Here is a 16913-nt window from a genome sequence, read left to right as displayed (position 1 = left end):
TCACTGACTTCCCCCAGCCTCTCCGAAGACAGATCGTTCCCTTAATCACTCTGGAAAAGAACCCCAAGCCGATATAATATTATAATTAATTAATTCACTAAAAAGGTATTAAATTTCTTTTCCCCCCTGTGGATATTATCTGAATTCATTGACCTTTAGAAAAATCACCCTCTAATTGTAACCAGGTTCAAGTGCATTTCCAGCCTGTCCCTTTTACATTAATAATATCTTCCAGGACTCCACTATGCTGCTTAAATATTGTATAAATTTCACTGCCCCCTCAAAAAAGGAGAGAGAGAAAGGCATGAAATGAAAACTATGAGCTGATTAAACCAGCTCTGGAGTGTGGGGGAAGAGGTAAAAGGGCTCTGTGGTGGCCTGGGAGATGGACAAACCCACAGCGGGACCCTGAAGGGGCTCAGGACGAGGAGTCCCACATCCCCAAGGTCCATGTGGTCCCCAGCTCCCGGCTGGGAGGAAAATCCAAGGACTCCAGGCCCAGGATGCAGGGTGGCTCCCAGGCAGAGCATCCTTGGGAAAGCAGATGGCCGAGCGCTTTGGGGTGCAGCTTGGTGGGAAAGGGCATCCCAGCACATCCAGGGGGGTCACTTTGGGGTGTCTGTGTGGCTCAAGGAGCACAAGAGGACTTAATTTCCAGGGGGGTTCTTATACAGTGAGATAAATGGGGCACTGCTTGTCTCAGCCCGGACCTCCCTGGGGTCCCAGCACCTCCACAGGCCCCAAGACCACGTCCTATACAGCGAGATAAATGGGGCACTGATTGTCTCAGCCCAGACCTCCCTGGGATCCCAGCACCTCCACGGGCCCCAAGACCATGGCTCCCTGGGTTTCTGCTGCTGCAGCCACTGCTCTTTTCACTCCAGGTGCCTCCTGTCCCCTTTTCTGGTTGCAGGGACAGACCTCGGCTGCTCTGATCTCGGCAAGACCGTGCCTGAACAACAAGCCAGCCAGCAATTGCTCCAGCATCCGGCACCGTAAATCCAGTGTCAGGCATGGAAAATCCAGCTGGGCGGCTGCTGTCGGGTCTATCGGGTATCCTGGGCCAAAGCTCCCCCTGGCACAAGGCCCAGCCCTGCCAGGGCCAGCGGAGCAGGGCCATTTGGCTCCGGTGGAGACTTGGGGGTGCAAATTCCTACTACTCGGGAGGCAGAGCTGAGCCTTTCCCAGCACCCCAGCTTTGTCTCAGCCACATCTCACACACAGGGACTGTGTTTGCTCCACGAGGGTCAAGCCTGGGGGGCTTCCATCCCACGTGGAAGGGGCTGCTCAGCATCACTGCACTGTGTGAGCTGCCACAGGGGCCCAGTGGCAAGGGCCAGGTCACCTCCCCGTGCCAGCCTTTGCATCCTCATCGGGGTGGTAGGGAAACTGAGGCACGGACCTTCTCCATGTCACAGAATCATAGAATTGTCTGGATTGAAAGGGACCTTTAAGACCATCTAGTCCAACCATCGACCTAACTCTGTTAAAAATACCATCACTAACCCATGTCACCCAGCACTATGTCAATGTCCTTCTCCATGAGGGGGTGGCTTCCTACCTGCACCTCATTTTTGTCTTCTCAGGGCTTTTTCCCAGCACTTCTCTACCCCTCTCCACAACCAGAAAGCCACCATCCTCCAGCCCCAGCTCTCCAGGCCCCGTGGTTACAGCACACAGCCGCTCCTGCCGAGGCACCAGGAATCCCAACAGCCATTAAACTGTCTGCAAGGGCTCCAAGAGTCCAAAGGGCTCCCCAGCCCCGCAGCTTTAAAAAGCTGCTGACGGAAAAACAACAGGCCAAAAGCATCCAGGGAGTAACCCTTCCCAGCCAGGGACTCGCCCAGGGACCAACCTAGCCCCTTCTCCTTGGAAGCGATTTCTGGACAGGCATCAGAGGTTTTCCAGTCTCTCTCTCTTTATTACATGCAAAGATTTACTTGCAAAGAGCTGCTTTGGTTTCTCGAAGCCAAAGGCGGCCGTGCTGCCTATTCCCCCACCTGAAAAAGCCATCCCTTCATCCTGACCTCATCCCAACGGTTGCCACAACAACCCCCGGCGACGTCACCGGCGGAGGATTAGGACTTCAGGTGGGGAAGGAGCAGCAGGAGTAGCCGAAGTGCTCAAACCACAGAAGGAGCTCGGTGAGAGCCAGAAAGGAAATGAAGGGAGACGGGGGGAGAAGGAAAACTCAGCGCCAGCCCAGCACCGAGACCGGGGATGGCTTCCAGATTGCAGGTTGTGTCGGTCCCACACCGGGGATGCCACGGAGCCGTGCAGGGGTTCCTTGGGCCCAGAAAGCCCAAGGTTTGGGGTGGAGCAGGGGAAACCCCTTGAACCATCTCTCACTCCTCTTGCTGCCTCTGTACCGCTCTTCTGCTTCGGTCTCTAGGGACAGGCTGCCTTGCTCAGTTGAGCATCGGTCTCCAGAGGTGCTGAGGTTGGAAGGGACCTTTGAGATCCAACCTTCATGGTTGGAAGGGACCTTTGAGATCGAGTCCAACCACCAAAAAAAAACCCCAAAAAACAGCAAACAGACACAAACCAACAATCTCAGGCACTAGAGCATGACCTGAACAGCCACGTCTACACGTTTCTTAAATCCCTCCAAGGATGGCAACTCCACCACCTCCCTGGGCAGGCTCTTCCAGTGCCTGACCACCCTCTCAGGAAAGTCATTCTTCCCAATATCTAATCTAAACCTCCCCTGCTGCAATTCAGACCATTTCCTCTGCTTTTGTCTTTATTCCCTTGGGAGAAGAGGCCAACCCCCATCTCTCCACACCCTCCTTTCAGGTAGTTGTAGAGGGCACTGAGGTCTCCCCTCAGCCTCCTCTTCTCCAAACTAAACAAGCCCAGTTCCCTCAGCCTCTCCTCATAGGACTTGTTCTCCAGACCCCTCCCCAGCCTGGTGGCTCTCCTCTGGACACACTCCAGCAGCTCAATGTCCTTCTTGTAATGAGGGGCCCAGAACTGAACACAGCACTCAAGGTGAGACCTCACCAGTGCCCAGTACAGAGGCACCATCACTGCCCTACTCTTTCCAGTGGTTCCCAGTGACAGGACGAGGGGCAACGGGCACAAGCTGGACCATGGGAAGTTCCACTCCAATGTGAGGAAGAACTTGTTTGGGGTGAGGGTGGCAGAGCCCTGGCAGAGGCTGCCCAGGGAGGGTGTGGAGTCCCCTTCTCTGGAGATCTTCAAGCCCCTCCTGGATGCTCCTGAGTGATGTGCTCTGGGCAGCCCTGCTTTGGCAGGGAGTTGGACTGGATGATCTCTAGAAGGTCCCTTCCAACTCTGAGATTCCATGATTCCTGCTGGCCACGCTATTCCTGACACAGGCCAGGATGCCGTTGGGGGTACAAGGCTCCGAGTTACAACTGGGCTCCATCTCAAAGGTCTTTCCCAAAACTAAAACGTTCTATGAGCTCTCGGGGACCGGGCAGACCCCGGCATCAGCTACCGGGAAGAGCTGCGTTTTGTACCACAAACCCACCTTTTCCTCCCTCCCGAAGCGGCAGCGATGCCCGGAGCAGCACGGACGGGTCCCCCCCCGCTCCCCACCAGCCCCTCCCGGGTACCGGCTACCGGCGGCGGGGGCTACCGGGGGATACCCGGGATGCGCATCCTCGGCCGGGCCGGCTCCCCCGCCGCAGCCCCGCTTCTCCGGTAACCGTCTGGCTCTCTCTTGTGGCTGCTCGGCCCCGGTGCAGCCCGGCTGCTCCCGCCCCGCAGCCCCGACCCTCCGGGACCCGCTGGGGACACGCCGTTGTCCCCCCCCTCCTCCTCCCCGGGTGTCCCCTCCGGGAGCGACACCTCTGCCCGACACCCTCCCGCCTCCCCACCCCTCAAAAAACCCCCCCAAAACAAACCAGAGAAGCCACAACTTTGAGTGGGGCAGCAGGAAAAAGTGCCACAGGGTGTGTTGAGACCAACGGTGCCACCAAGAGCATGTCACAGAGTCACAGAGTCAATCTTCATGGTTGGAAGGGACCTTTGATGATCCCCGAGTCCAACCACGGGTGGGGGGGACGGATGTGAGGACCCCCCCCGGGGTGCAGCACCCTGAATCCCCCCTGGTGTGATGCTGCACCAGGAGCAGCAGTGACCTGCCACCACGTCCCCATCCCACTGCTCTGTCCATCTGTCCCTCCATCCATCCATCCATCCCCGCTGGCAGAGCCCGGCTGCAGCTCGTCACAGCCCCAGCCAGCACTCCCTCCTTTTTATATCCCACTTGGAGCCTTGACACCGATTTTTTTTTTTTACTATTTTTTTTTCCGTGGGTAGCTCACAGACTGTAATTAAGAGCCCTTCTCTCCCGCCTGCCCCAGCTCCCGTCTCCAACAGCTACTGTTTAAGCAAAGGAAACCCCCTTTCGTCCTCTCTCTCCTTTATAATTTTTTTTTTTTTCCTCCTCTCTCTCCCTTCTGAACATAAAGGGATGACAGTGCTCCAAGCCAGGGTCTTTTGCATTTCTGAGTTGGTTCTGTTAATTGGAAGGAGGGTTAAGAATCTGCAAGGTCGTTTCAATCTACATCTGACCTTCAGAGTAATCCTCTATGCCAACACCAGAGCATGTCATTAAAATGAGGCCCTCTACCATATCCCGGCATCCCTTTATTCTCTCCTTGTGCACATTAATTGCTCATAAGTTGATTTGATCTCCCTATTCTGCAAGAAGTAAATTGCCCTCTTATTTCGCCATTTTCATCCTGTTTTCTTAATTAGGCCCTTAAAAATCTCTAGGGCCTCAGCCGGGCCGCAGGCCTCATCCTGGGAATAAATTTTGATCTCAGCCTGATAAAGAGTGAGCAAACCCGGAGATTGAACAATGTCATTCTCCCCCCTCCCTCCCCTCCGTGCTATTCTCTTGACATGAAAAGGCTATCAGTTTTTCTCTGTGTTAATATAGGAAATAATTCACACTTCAGGCGTTGTTCTCTATTTAGTGTTCACACTCCCCAGATAAATCAAATCAGGGAATTTTTTTTTTTTTTTTTTAAAGTGTCTGAAACTACTTACTCTTTCTCTCCCCCCAGCCTCCTCGCTCTCTTTTTTTTCTCCTCCTTCTTCTTTTAATAAAGTTTCCAAGATTAGCCCCTGTGATTTTTCCGTCCTGGGAAGTCTATTTTAAGGTGGATTTTCTTTTCCTTTTTTAATTTTGCGTGTGTTTAACACCATCAGGGAGGGGAGCAGGAGGCAGCAGGGGCCTGGCACGTGGCTCCACGCACTGAGGAGCGCTGGCAGGGTCTGGAAACGTGGCATGTGATGAGTTTTACCAGGCAGGGTCTCAGCTGGGAGGTTTTGCAGGCATATTTGCATATTTTTCCCCTTGCTTGCGCTGGGACCTGCAGCAGGTTTGCAAACAGAGTGGGAATATCCTTGGGTACCTGGGGTCTGAGCCCCCAGAAGGGTTTTGCAGCACCCAGGGGTGATGCTAAGCCAGTCCCAGTAGTGATGAAGGGACAGAGAAGCCCCCCCCAGCCCCGTACCTGCTCCAGGTGCCACCCAACAGGTTGGAAACCCACCTGAGCTCCTGGGATGGCTCCACCATCGATCTTGCTCAGCGCAGACCAGGACAGCCACCACCAACCCAGGGACACAGCTCCTTCCAGCTCTGCTCTCTAGGGCCTTGTGACTATTACTAATTAAGGGGCCAAGCCTGGTTCCAATTAAGCAATCAGCAGATGGGTCAGCACCTCACAAGCCCCAGCTGTGCGCAGCAGCCCCAAAGCACCCAGCTGTGGGGCTGACAACCCTCTGGAGGGACCCTAAAAACCCCAAACCACCTTGGAACCATCAGAATTAGAGGTGCTTCTCCCCTCTAACAGAGCCAGGCCTTACCCACAAAAAAAAACCCAAACCATTCCAGCCCCCCAAATCCAGGGAACATCCCCTGGGAGAGAGGGACCTTCAGGCATCGCCAGGGGAAGCGTCTCTGGGTGCTCTCATTGTCCTGACCCTCCCTCCTCCGGGACGAGAAGAATCAGCCCACGCTGCAACGCTCCGGGATGTTGTAAATAAATATATTTTAATGATTCTTCTTCCATTCCAGTTCATTCTTTTATACATTTATTTATAAAACAGTAGTAAAATTTTTTAATCAGAGCACAGTGCATTAAAAATAGAAAAGGAAAATAAAACAAACAAAAACCCCAAAAGAAAAAAAAAAAAAAAATTATAATAATAATCCACAACTGTTTACTCATGGCCGGGGGGGGAGGGGGGAGACACCACGTCTCGTGCTGGGCAGCAGACGGTCCATTGCCCACCGGTGCCAGGAGCGGGACAGGGGGGGTGGGCACCCCAATTAGCCCCCCACCAGCGAGGGCCCGGCACAACCACCTTAACGGGCACGATAATCCCAAAGGACCGGGGATTTGGTCTGCCTGCCCATCCCGAAGCGCCCGCGCAGACCCTCCGGGGGCTGCAGACCCGCAGCTCACCCACGTCTGTTGGCACCCGTACGGGGTGCTGCCACCCTGCCGGGGGGATTATTCTCTTTACAGGCACTAACGGCAGTGCACGAAGGATGCCAAGGCCTCTTGTGAACACGCAGCCCCCCAAAACCACACAGCCCAGCGCCCCAACGTCCCCTCCGCTCCCCTCCCTGCACCCCTGAGGGGCATCGGCCAGACCCTGCCCTGCCCCAGCCCTCCAGGACACCCCGACACGTCCTCCCTCCTCCTTTCCCCCTCTCCTCCCCACCTTCTGCACTTCCCCGCACCCTCACATCCCACAGGCACCTCTCCAGGGGGCACTGGGGCTGTCCCCCACCTCGCAATCCCAAATCCAGCCACGATGGAGCAAGCTTGTCCCTCCTTGGCTGGGCTTTCCTCTTGCAGTCCCAACCCCGTGACATCCCTCACCCTTGGTCCAGGATGGGGTGCACCCAGTGACCCCCCCATCCCTGTGCAGGCTCTTGTCCATCCAGCCACAGCTCCCACAGCCTGGGGGGGACGATGCTGGGCTATAATGTGGGATCACAAAGGGGTCTCCTCTCTCCAGTCTTCTCTCCTCTCCCTGAAAAACTTCCTGCAGTATTTTCCCTGGGCATCCCTCTTCCCTGCCCAGCTCCGTCCCCACCACCAGCCAAGCTGAGGAGGCAGGAGATGGTGCAGAGCCCAAATCAGCTCCCCATCACCAAGCTCTCCTGGCTTGAGAACGAGCTTGGTGACGCTGGGAAGAGAAATAAACCCCGAGAGCCGAAGGCAGAGAGCAGTGACTCAGGTTTGGCATCGGTACAAACCATCTCCTGGTCCCCAGCCTGGACCTCCATGCCCAGATGTGGGGCAGGACATCTGCTTTCAACAAGTATCCCCAAAAAATAAGTGTAAAACCCCTTTGCCCTTCTACCCAAAGCACCGAGGCTTGGCGTTATGGGGCAGAGGCACCTCTGTGGGGCCATCTCAAGGGAGGCTGAAGGTCTCCCGGCACCATGAAGCCCTTATCCAGAGGCCAGCAAGGTTTTGGGGTGGTGGGTGCTGCCAAACCCCAAGGGGAGGGTCACAGCAGGGGACTGACTGAGCATCAAACACCCCATCTGGGCCGTTTTGGAAGCCTTCAAGCTGAATTTGTAGCCCACTTGGACAACCCCCATGCCCTGTGAATTAACTTGCTCCAATTAACACCTCTTCTCCCTCCGGAGAGGCAGCGGGTGCTCCGAGGAAGGAGGAACCGGGAAGGACTTGGCACCGTGAAGCATCGGCAGGGCTCGGGGGAAGACTCCTTGGGGAGGGGGGCTGCTGGGGCGGGGTGGCAAGGAGGCAGCAAGCCAGACAAAAAGCTCTGAGCATCGTCCCTCTCCTCCCAGGGACTGGAAGGCTCCTGCCCGCTCGGGGTCCAAGCCAGCACCCGGGGAAGGGCTTCGGTCCGGGAGGGTTTTGTTGAAAGGCAAAGCAGCCGAGATCCCGCTCCCGGGGCTGGGGAATCCACAGTCAGGCCAAGGCCACCACAAGCCAAGAAGGTCCTGGCAAAAAAATAAAAAGCTTGCGAAAGCCCCGGCGGGACCCGGCGAGCCTTGATCCGAGACCCTCGTTGCATAGAGAAAAGGTAACTCCTACGTAGATTCAAGTGCGCGGCAGGACGGGCTCCTCCCGGGAGGAGAGTGCCCCGTAACTTCACTAACCAAACCTGAAGGTCCAGTCCTCGCCCCCGGGGTCGGAGCAGCTCCTCGTCACAGCATGTCTGCGTCCTCCATGCTGAAGCTGCTCCGGCGACTGCTGGCCTTGGAGGCCTCCGGGGACATGGCCGAGAACAAGGGGTCGGAGGCCAGGGGCAGCATGGTGTCCTGCATCAACATCAAGTCCAGCTCCTTCTTGGATAAGGATGGGAAGGAAGCGCTGTGGCCGGGCTCCAGGCTGTCCGGGAAGCCCCGGGAGCCGTCATCGAAGCTCAGGCTGTGGGTAAAGTCCAGCTGGTGGTAGGGAGACTGGGGCGGTGGGGGCAGCGCCGGCTGCGGCTGCGATTCGGGGTCCGGGGGTGGCAGCAGTGGCTCCAGTGTCCCCTCGTCACCGCCGGCTTCTTGCTTGACCACCTGCTGAGCCAGCTCGGCCACGTTGACGCCCGAGGGTGAGGAGGTGGGCAGCCCGTGGACACGCGCCTGCATCTCCAGCTCCTGCCAACAGAGCACGGGAGGTCTTTGGTGGGGACGTGGCACATGGGGACACAGCACAGGGGCATCCACGGAGGTGGAAGGGCTTCGGTCCGGGAGGGTTTTGTTGAAAGGCAAAGCAGCCGAGATCCCGCTCCCGGGGCTGGGGAATCCACAGTCAGGCCAAGGCCACCACAAGCCAAGAAGGTCCTGGCAAAAAAATAAAAAGCTTGCGAAAGCCCCGGCGGGACCCGGCGAGCCTTGATCCGAGACCCTCGTTGCATAGAGAAAAGGTAACTCCTACGTAGATTCAAGTGCGCGGCAGGACGGGCTCCTCCCGGGAGGAGAGTGCCCCGTAACTTCACTAACCAAACCTGAAGGTCCAGTCCTCGCCCCCGGGGTCGGAGCAGCTCCTCGTCACAGCATGTCTGCGTCCTCCATGCTGAAGCTGCTCCGGCGACTGCTGGCCTTGGAGGCCTCCGGGGACATGGCCGAGAACAAGGGGTCGGAGGCCAGGGGCAGCATGGTGTCCTGCATCAACATCAAGTCCAGCTCCTTCTTGGATAAGGATGGGAAGGAAGCGCTGTGGCCGGGCTCCAGGCTGTCCGGGAAGCCCCGGGAGCCGTCATCGAAGCTCAGGCTGTGGGTAAAGTCCAGCTGGTGGTAGGGAGACTGGGGCGGTGGGGGCAGCGCCGGCTGCGGCTGCGATTCGGGGTCCGGGGGTGGCAGCAGTGGCTCCAGTGTCCCCTCGTCACCGCCGGCTTCTTGCTTGACCACCTGCTGAGCCAGCTCGGCCACGTTGACGCCCGAGGGTGAGGAGGTGGGCAGCCCGTGGACACGCGCCTGCATCTCCAGCTCCTGCCAACAGAGCACAGGAGGCCTTTGGTGGGGATGTGGCACGTGGGGACACAGCACAGGGGCATCCACGGAGGTGGCAGGGACAGAGGGACCGAGAAGCTCACAGTGAAGGAGCCCATGGAAGGGGTGAAGGATGGAAAATGGTGACCCCAACAGGTCAACACCACTCGCTGTGGTGACCTGAACCTCAAGATGTTTGGTTTGTCTGAAGACTTTGTTCCTGGTGACTCGACAACCGTGGGAGGGAGGAGAGCCCCTGCCCCCTGCCCGTCCCCTCAGTGGGGCAGGACTGAGCTGCTGGTGGGGCTGGAATGGAGGAAGGGAAGAGCACAGGGAAGCTCACCTGGATGCGGAGCAGCAGCTGCTTATTCGTCATCTCCAGACGCCGCGAGTGATTCTCCAGGTCTCGTGACCTCTGCAAGTCCTTCTGCATCCTCTTGATGTAGTCCACAGACGCCTTCAGGATTGTCCCTTTGTTCCAGCGCACGTCCCTGCAGTGCAGGATGGAAAAAGAGATTGCCACCTGCGTGCCACCAATGCGTCCCCTCACCCCTGCTCCACCAAAAAGCCCTTCGTCAAGTATCACCAGCCCTGGGGCCGAGCGTCGAGCAAGCCCACGAGACCCACAGGTACCCCAGCCCCACGGAGACCACTGATACGTACAGGTCGTTGGCTTTGGGGATCAGCATCCCCAACTCTTTGATGCGGTCGTTGATGTTAAACCTTCGCCGTCTCTCAACTGCAGGGTGAGAAGAGAGGGAAGGAGGTGAGGAGAGCAGGAGCAGCTCCATGTCCCACAGCCCCCACTGGCCACACTGCTGCTCCCGGTTCGTGGGGCTGGGAGCCCCTCCAGCCTCGTGGGGCTGGAGTTGGGGAGCTCAGGATGAGAAACTGGGGCTTCTCTGGGGCCAACCCTCTGGACCTTGCTCCCATCCACCATTCCAGCTGGTCTGACCTTCCCCCAGAAGAAAGGTCTGACGTTCCCCCAGTGCTAACGAGAAGAACAAGGTCTCTCCTCCACAGTGGGCATTTGGCAGAGCTGGGAAAGAGGCAGCCACGGCAGGGGGCTGCGGGGGTATTTTGTGAGGGTGAGGTGGAATGGGAAGGGGGATGTGGCCTGGGGAGAGGGGCAATGAGGATGAAGAGTGATGGGGAAAGGGCTGCAGGGGTGGGAGAGGGAAAAGCAGACCAGCGCTGGACTCACTCAGGTTGTGATTGTCTTTCTTCTGGCGCTCTTTTGCCAGGGCTCGGCTCTCAGCATCTGCAACGGAGACCCACAACGTCACCCGGAGGGGACGAGGCTGCATCTCACCCCACGAGCATCCCAAGCTGGCGTTGGAGCACCCCAGCATCCCCCAGAGCCACCTTCCCCACCCGGGGGGACAGGGCAGCCCCAGCTGCCTTTGGTGCTCGCTGCCACCACGGGGACCGGGGGGACATACCTGTCAGCTCTCTCTTCTGGGTGAGGTCGGCGGGGCAGGAGCTGCTGGTGACACCCACCAGAGAGGCCGTCACCTGGGGGTCCCCGCTATAGACATTCATGTGACTGCTGGACATGGGCAGCTGAAAGGCAGAGGGACAGGCGGGTTGGATCCATCCGGGGCTGCAGGAACCGGGGCTCAAGCCCAGCTCCTGGGCCTCTGGGATGCGAGTGCGTAGCCCAGGTAGGTGTAAATTCTCTTCCCGGGCCCTTAGACCAGCTCTAATCAGGGCAGCAAAGAAAACAGGACTTCAAAGGGCGCAGCTGATCCCCTCCCACGGCCAGCATCTAAAATAGGGCAGATGAATCACATCCGAGAAGGGCTCGGCAGGATGAATCCCACTGGGAGGCACAAGCTGCCGCATGGATCCGACCCGGGAGATGGTGCTGGTCTGAGCAAAGCTGCTGGCTGGGAATCCTCTCCCAGCACCAACGTCCCCCCAGGCTGCAGAGGACCCTTGGTCCCTCCCCACACCCCTCTCCCAGCTCTCCAGCTTTTTAGAAGGGCTCCCAACTGTCATTAAAGAGGAAAAGAAGCTGAAGAACTGGCTCTTGCAGTTGCAAAAGGGAGATCTCGCTGCCTCCAGGTCCCCAGGGACGAGGCTGGGTCGGGGTGGCACCCGGGCACCGCTGCAGGGATGTGGCAGGGGGACAGGTCCCCTCAGTGCCACCTCTGCCCCTGCAAGCACGGGGCTGCGGGACCCCCAGGTCACCCTCCCTCCCACAACCCAGGGTCTGATCTCTTCCTAAATCGCATCAGAGACTCACCGTGTTGGGCATGTGGACTTCGGGGTTCATATAGCCCAAAACGTCATCCAGGCGCATGATGTCATCCATGACCTCATCAAACTGAAAGGGAAAGGCGTAAGGTGCCAGTGGGTTTCTCTGCCCTTTTCCAGCACCTTTACCACCCCCCACCCGGGGGGTGGGTTTCTCTGCCCTTTTCCAGCACCTTTTCCACCCCCCACCCGGCAGCCCCAGGACCCCTCCTCACCTCCCGCTCGGGGTTGGAGCCGATGTTGAGCATGGCCATGGGGCTGTTGGGCGCGCTGTTGCCCGCCGAGGAGGACATGACATGGCCGGGTCGGACACCGGGGGACGCGGCGGGGGGCGGCTTGGGAGAGTGGCTGGCGGGGCTGACGTGGGCAGCAAACTTGTTCCCGTAGGTTTCGGAGAGATAAGCCTGCACCTTCTTGTCCCGCGACTTCTGGAGGTGGTACGTGGTGGGGTTCTCCAGGTAGGACTGAACCTGCGAGGAGACAAACCATCAGGGATGTCCCACACCCCCCTTGTCCCCAGGGCAGGGGGGGGACACCCCCAGAACTCTACCTTGAGGACTTCTCCGGGCACGGGTGGTGGGGACTGGTAGTGGACGGGGGTGTTGATGGCCGGGGTGGAGGCCACCGGCATCCGCTGCTGCTGCATGTAGTTCATCATCATCTGCTGCTGCATGCGCTCCCTCTCTGCCTCCTGCTGCGCCTGCTGCTTCATCAGCTCCATCCGCAGCCCGATGCGGGACGCCATGGTGCACCGATGGGGGGGGACGCGGGCGCCCACCGGGCACGGAGGTGACCCTGAGAGGAGGACACGGAGGTGACCCTGAGAGGAGGACACGGCACATCAGCAACAGGGGAAACTGAGGCACCGGGAGGGAGCAGACATCGCCGAGCACTCGGACCAGGACGGATGGGTCTGCCCTCCTGCTGCAGCTCCCCGCCACGTCACCGCTGCCCCTGGGGACAACCGGGACACCCCAGGGGGACAGGGAGCAGTCGGGACCCCCGTGCCCAGCGAGCTTGGACTCACGTACCGCCGGGTTCAGCCGGAGCGTGCTGTGAGTCACCAAATTCCAAAACACCCGGAGCAAAGCCAGAAGGACCAGGAAAAACCCGAACCCGGGAGCGAAAGGGAAAGAGAAAGCAAAGGGAAGAGCAGGAAGAAAAGGCCGGCGGGTGCCAGGAGCCGGAGGCAGGGTTTAACCCTCAGCCTTTTGGCTGCTCCGAAACCTCAGCTCCGGCACCGGGAGGAACAACACGGCTTCTGTGCGGGGCCGGCACGCGAGCGCGGAGGCGGGGGGAGGCGTGCGAGGCCCCCGCACCGCACAGACCGGCCCTTGTTTGCCCCGTACAAAGGGGACGGCGGCCCGGGGAGGGGTGGGGAGAGGATGCCGGGCCCGGGGGAGATGCCCTACCCCAGCTCCCTGGGGGAACGCCGGTGGGTTTTCCACGGGGCTGGGATGCAGGAGGTGTCGTGCGGGATGGGGGGCTGGACCACAGCATCCTCAGGGCAGGAGGGAAAACAGAGCACAGGACCCAAAGCAAATGCTGCCAGGGGAACAGACAGAAGCCAAACACCCGGGGTGCAGTAACCAGACAAATCTGGAGGGTTTTGCTATTTAAATACGACGTGTAATTGCAGACAAAGGGGCCACGGTGGATACAACACACCGGGGTTGCAGTGAGGCACGACACACGGTGCCACGCAATATCCTAAGGGGGAAATTAAATCAAGCCAGCATGGACAGAAATACGATTACATGGATCAAGAGCCAGCTATTGAACGGCAAGAGGAAGGTAATTAATTAGACATGGTGGCCCATCTAAAGGGGGAGGGGAGCAGAGGAGCCCGGGACAGTTATCAATCGGAGCTTCGTTAAGACGGCTGTCACCAACGGCCTCAGAGGAGGGCACAGGGGGACAATGTTTGAGACGAGCAACAGCAGAGCCCTGTACAGTGACCCAGCGATGCCAGGGAGAGCCTGCAGGGGCTGATGAAACCAGGCTGAAGGGGGACAAACCACAGCTGATGCCCACAGGGGATGTCACAACCCCAAACATCAAGGGCAGGGTGAGAGGAAAAACCTCCGAGAGGGGTGAGGAGATGGGATGAGTGGATGTGGCCTGGTGGGACCGTCACGAGGCAGAGGTTTTTGAGGGGGTTCAAGGGGGGAGAAGGGGGAAAGGATTTCAAGCCATTCAAGGGAAGCTTAGTGGTCAGCCCCCGTGTTTGCTGGGGGGATCCAGGCTCTTCTCAGGAAGGGCAGCCGGTACGTGGTGGTGGGAGGGTGTCATGTGAAGCGTGCTGAGGCACAGCCACCCACGGCACGGCACCCACTCAGCCCACCAGCTCCAGGACCCCCCAGCACCCCCCTTATAGGAAACGGGGGCCGAAAGCACTGCCCTCTTCCCCCCGGGAAACTCCGGAGAAGGGGAGCTGCCGAGGGGCGAGGATGGGGAAGGGTGGCCAGAGTTGGGCCCGATAAGGAAGAGAGGGGAAATTAGGTCAGGTTTAAAATAACCCGCTTGGTTCTGCTTGGCTTCCCCCCTCCCCTCGCCCCCCAAAACCCCGAGCAGCTTCTGCTTTCGCTCTGAGTCAGCCCCGGGTGGGAGGGAGGCAGCCGGCGGTGGGAAAGGCTGGGGACCCAGCCAGCATCACGGAGCAGCCACCCCACCCCGGGGGACACCTTCCCACCCCCCACCACCATCCCTTGGTCCAGGCAGGCAGAAATAAAGCACGCAGGACGGCAGCTCCATCCGGGATGCCTGGTATTCCTGGGATGGTGAAAGGTGTTGGCATCCTGGGGAAAGCACACCCAGGGGCTCTCCCGCTGAGCCGGAGCCGTCCCCACGCCAGGGGCAGCCCCAGCATGGTCCCTGCCTGGAGGGGACCCCAGTGAGGGGTCTGTCCCTGTGCTGGGGAAGCCGTTTTCCTGGCTCCAAGCTGGCCAGGGCAAGACCAGGCACTGGGTTTCCCGGTGGGTGCTGCCAGGGCACCTGCTGGAACAACGTCCCCATCGGTCCCGGAGAGGGAAGAGCAGGGGAAGGGAGGAAGGAAGGTGGTGGGAGGTCCAGGGTGGGCCATGGAGCAACGGGAAGGGGATGGGGAGGGAAAAGAGGGGCTGAAGGGCAGGAAGGCAGGAGGGAGCAGGGAAAAGGCGGACGGCCCTGGCATCTCTCCACACCCTGACTCCACCTTTCCTGCCCGGAGAGCGGGGACCAGCAGCAGGGGGGACACAGGGTGGCTTTTCCATGCCTGGAACAACCCCCTCCCCATCACTCCCCATCACCAACCATCGGTCGGGCTGATCCTGACCCTGGCTGCAGCCCCCAGCTCCACAGAGAGGGTCCAAAGCACCAGCCCAGGGTCTAACCGGGAACACAGGGAAAAGGGATGGATTGCACAAAGGAAACTCCAAAAACCTTGCACCCCTGCTGCACCCTGCCTCTCCTTCAGGTGGGGGAGGAAGTTAATCCCATTTCACTGAATTTCACTGAATTTTTAGAGTTGGAAGGGACCATAGAGATCATCTAGTCCAACCCCCCTGCTAAAGCAGGACCACCCAGAGCTTGTCAGAGCATGTTACTCAGGAGCATCCAGGAGGGTCTTGAAAATCTCCAAAGAAGGGGACTCCACGACCTCCCTGGGCAGCCTCTTCCAGGACTTCATTGCAGGATCACACCCTAAAGCCAGAGAAGCTCTTCCAGTGAAAACCTCGCCAGGTGCTGGGGACCAGTGGGGTGGGGGGGCTCCAGTGCCACACACCAGACCCTCCGCTGGGACAAGGCACGGGGCCGGAGCCAGGGAACTAATCTCCCTTCAAAATATCTCGGCTGCTATTTAGCGACGCGGTTATTTCTGGACCTTTCTTGCTTTTCCTCTGGGGGTGTTATTTCACTGAGAGCCCAACGCGCTCCCCCCCCCACACACACAGTGGGGCAGCACTTGGGGGGTGGAGGAACCCCGGTGGCACCCAGAGCTGCCCTGACCATGGCTTGTCCCCCCCCCTGCAGGACTCTGCATGGCCCCGAGCTGTCCCCGTGGCACCGCAGATGGAGTTTATAAAGCTCAGCAAACGCCGGTATTTTCTGGAGCGACACCGGGTGCTGCCCCACAACACGTAGGGCCAGGCTGCCACCGGACCCCCGCTGCAGAGAGCCCCCGGTGCCACCCCACAGGGACACGCTGTCATCCCTGCACCCACACAGCACCCCCCCTGCCACCTCCTCCAGGTGTGGGTTGGAAATAAAAAGCTGCCCCCGCGGCAGTTTCCAGATTTAGCCCCTGCGAAATACGGGATCGCCTTACCCTCCCCGGGCACTGCCCGTCCTGCCTCCAGCCCATGGGCACACACACACACCGAAACATATAGAACAAGTGCAACACATCTCCTGCCCACCCCCCTGCTTTGAAAGCTGGAGGGAAAAGAGCAGACCGATGCTCCAGCTCAGCCCTGGAAACTCAGCTGAGAACCCCCAAAACTCATCGCACCAAGGAGCCGCCTGCCCTGGCGCGTGTTCATTTCCTGGTCGATTGTGGCCGTTTATGAGCGGAAAAATCAATCAGCGGCTTGAGCTGTGAGAGGGGGACCCCCGGGGAAGGAGGGGAGCTGGGGTGGGGGCCGTGCCACCCCCCCACCCACCGGCCCGGGCTGCTTCATTGATAACCCAGAGGGCGGCGAAAAGGAAAGGGAGAAGAAAGAAGTGAAAACAGCTCTGCTTCTCGCAGAGAAGTGCCCGGCGAGCCTTCCTTCCTCGTTTTTTGTTTTCAAACACGGTGGCGGGGGGGGTAGAGAGGTGGGGGGGGCACGCAAGGGACCCCAGAGCACCCCAGCCCAGGCAGGACGAAGCACCCAAAGCCGTTTTGGGACCGGCAGTGGCCAACTGGGTCCTACAGCAAAGCGGTTGGTACCGAGCTCCCACCCCGCTGGGCACCCACGAAGCCACCCCAGGGGTGCCCACAGCCTGTGGACGGGCTCCGCTGCCCCCCGGCTCCGTGGGGAAGGGGGGACAAGGGGGCAGGGGTTACCTGGGTGCGGGACGGCAGGGCCGGGGGGGTCTCCGGGTGCCGGGTGGCAGCTCCTCCGTGCTCCTCGGCGGGGCCAGCCCGGCTCCTGCGCCGGCCCCGCGTTTCCTCATTTTCAGGACCCTGCTTTTAATGTGGTGGCAGCCACGCAGGGTGCAGGGGGGGTGGCGGAGGCAG

At 59.4% G+C, this 16913-nt stretch overlaps 1 protein-coding gene across 2 annotated transcripts in view; it reads right to left on the bottom strand.

The window, feature by feature from the left end:
* Window positions 1–6015: 6015 nt before the first annotated feature.
* Window positions 6016–16913, bottom strand: part of TFEB (transcription factor EB) — a 14400-nt gene continuing 3502 nt past the window's right edge. Inside the window, exons 1-9 of one of the 2 annotated variants that reach the window (XM_014953751.1) lie at window positions 12264–12603; window positions 11929–12183; window positions 11703–11783; window positions 10897–11017; window positions 10659–10715; window positions 10118–10193; window positions 9798–9945; window positions 9259–9454; window positions 6016–8454 (exon numbers count right to left, since the gene is read on the bottom strand). In XM_014953751.1, coding sequence (XP_014809237.1) covers window positions 8180–8454; window positions 9259–9454; window positions 9798–9945; window positions 10118–10193; window positions 10659–10715; window positions 10897–11017; window positions 11703–11783; window positions 11929–12183; window positions 12264–12458 — 1404 coding nt within the window. In that variant the 5' untranslated portion in view covers window positions 12459–12603 and the 3' untranslated portion in view covers window positions 6016–8179. Of the gene's footprint in view, window positions 8455–8705; window positions 9455–9797; window positions 9946–10117; window positions 10194–10658; window positions 10716–10896; window positions 11018–11702; window positions 11784–11928; window positions 12184–12263; window positions 12604–16913 lie in introns of those variants that run through there. The other variant, XM_014953750.1, reaches the window with a different exon arrangement.

The sequence above is a fragment of the Calidris pugnax genome, unplaced genomic scaffold (assembly GCF_001431845.1).
Source record: "Calidris pugnax isolate Ruff unplaced genomic scaffold, ASM143184v1 scaffold245, whole genome shotgun sequence".
Taxonomy (NCBI): domain Eukaryota; kingdom Metazoa; phylum Chordata; class Aves; order Charadriiformes; family Scolopacidae; genus Calidris; species Calidris pugnax.
The sequence above is the reverse complement of the archived record's forward strand: the minus strand, read 5'-3'. Positions and strand labels throughout refer to the sequence as shown.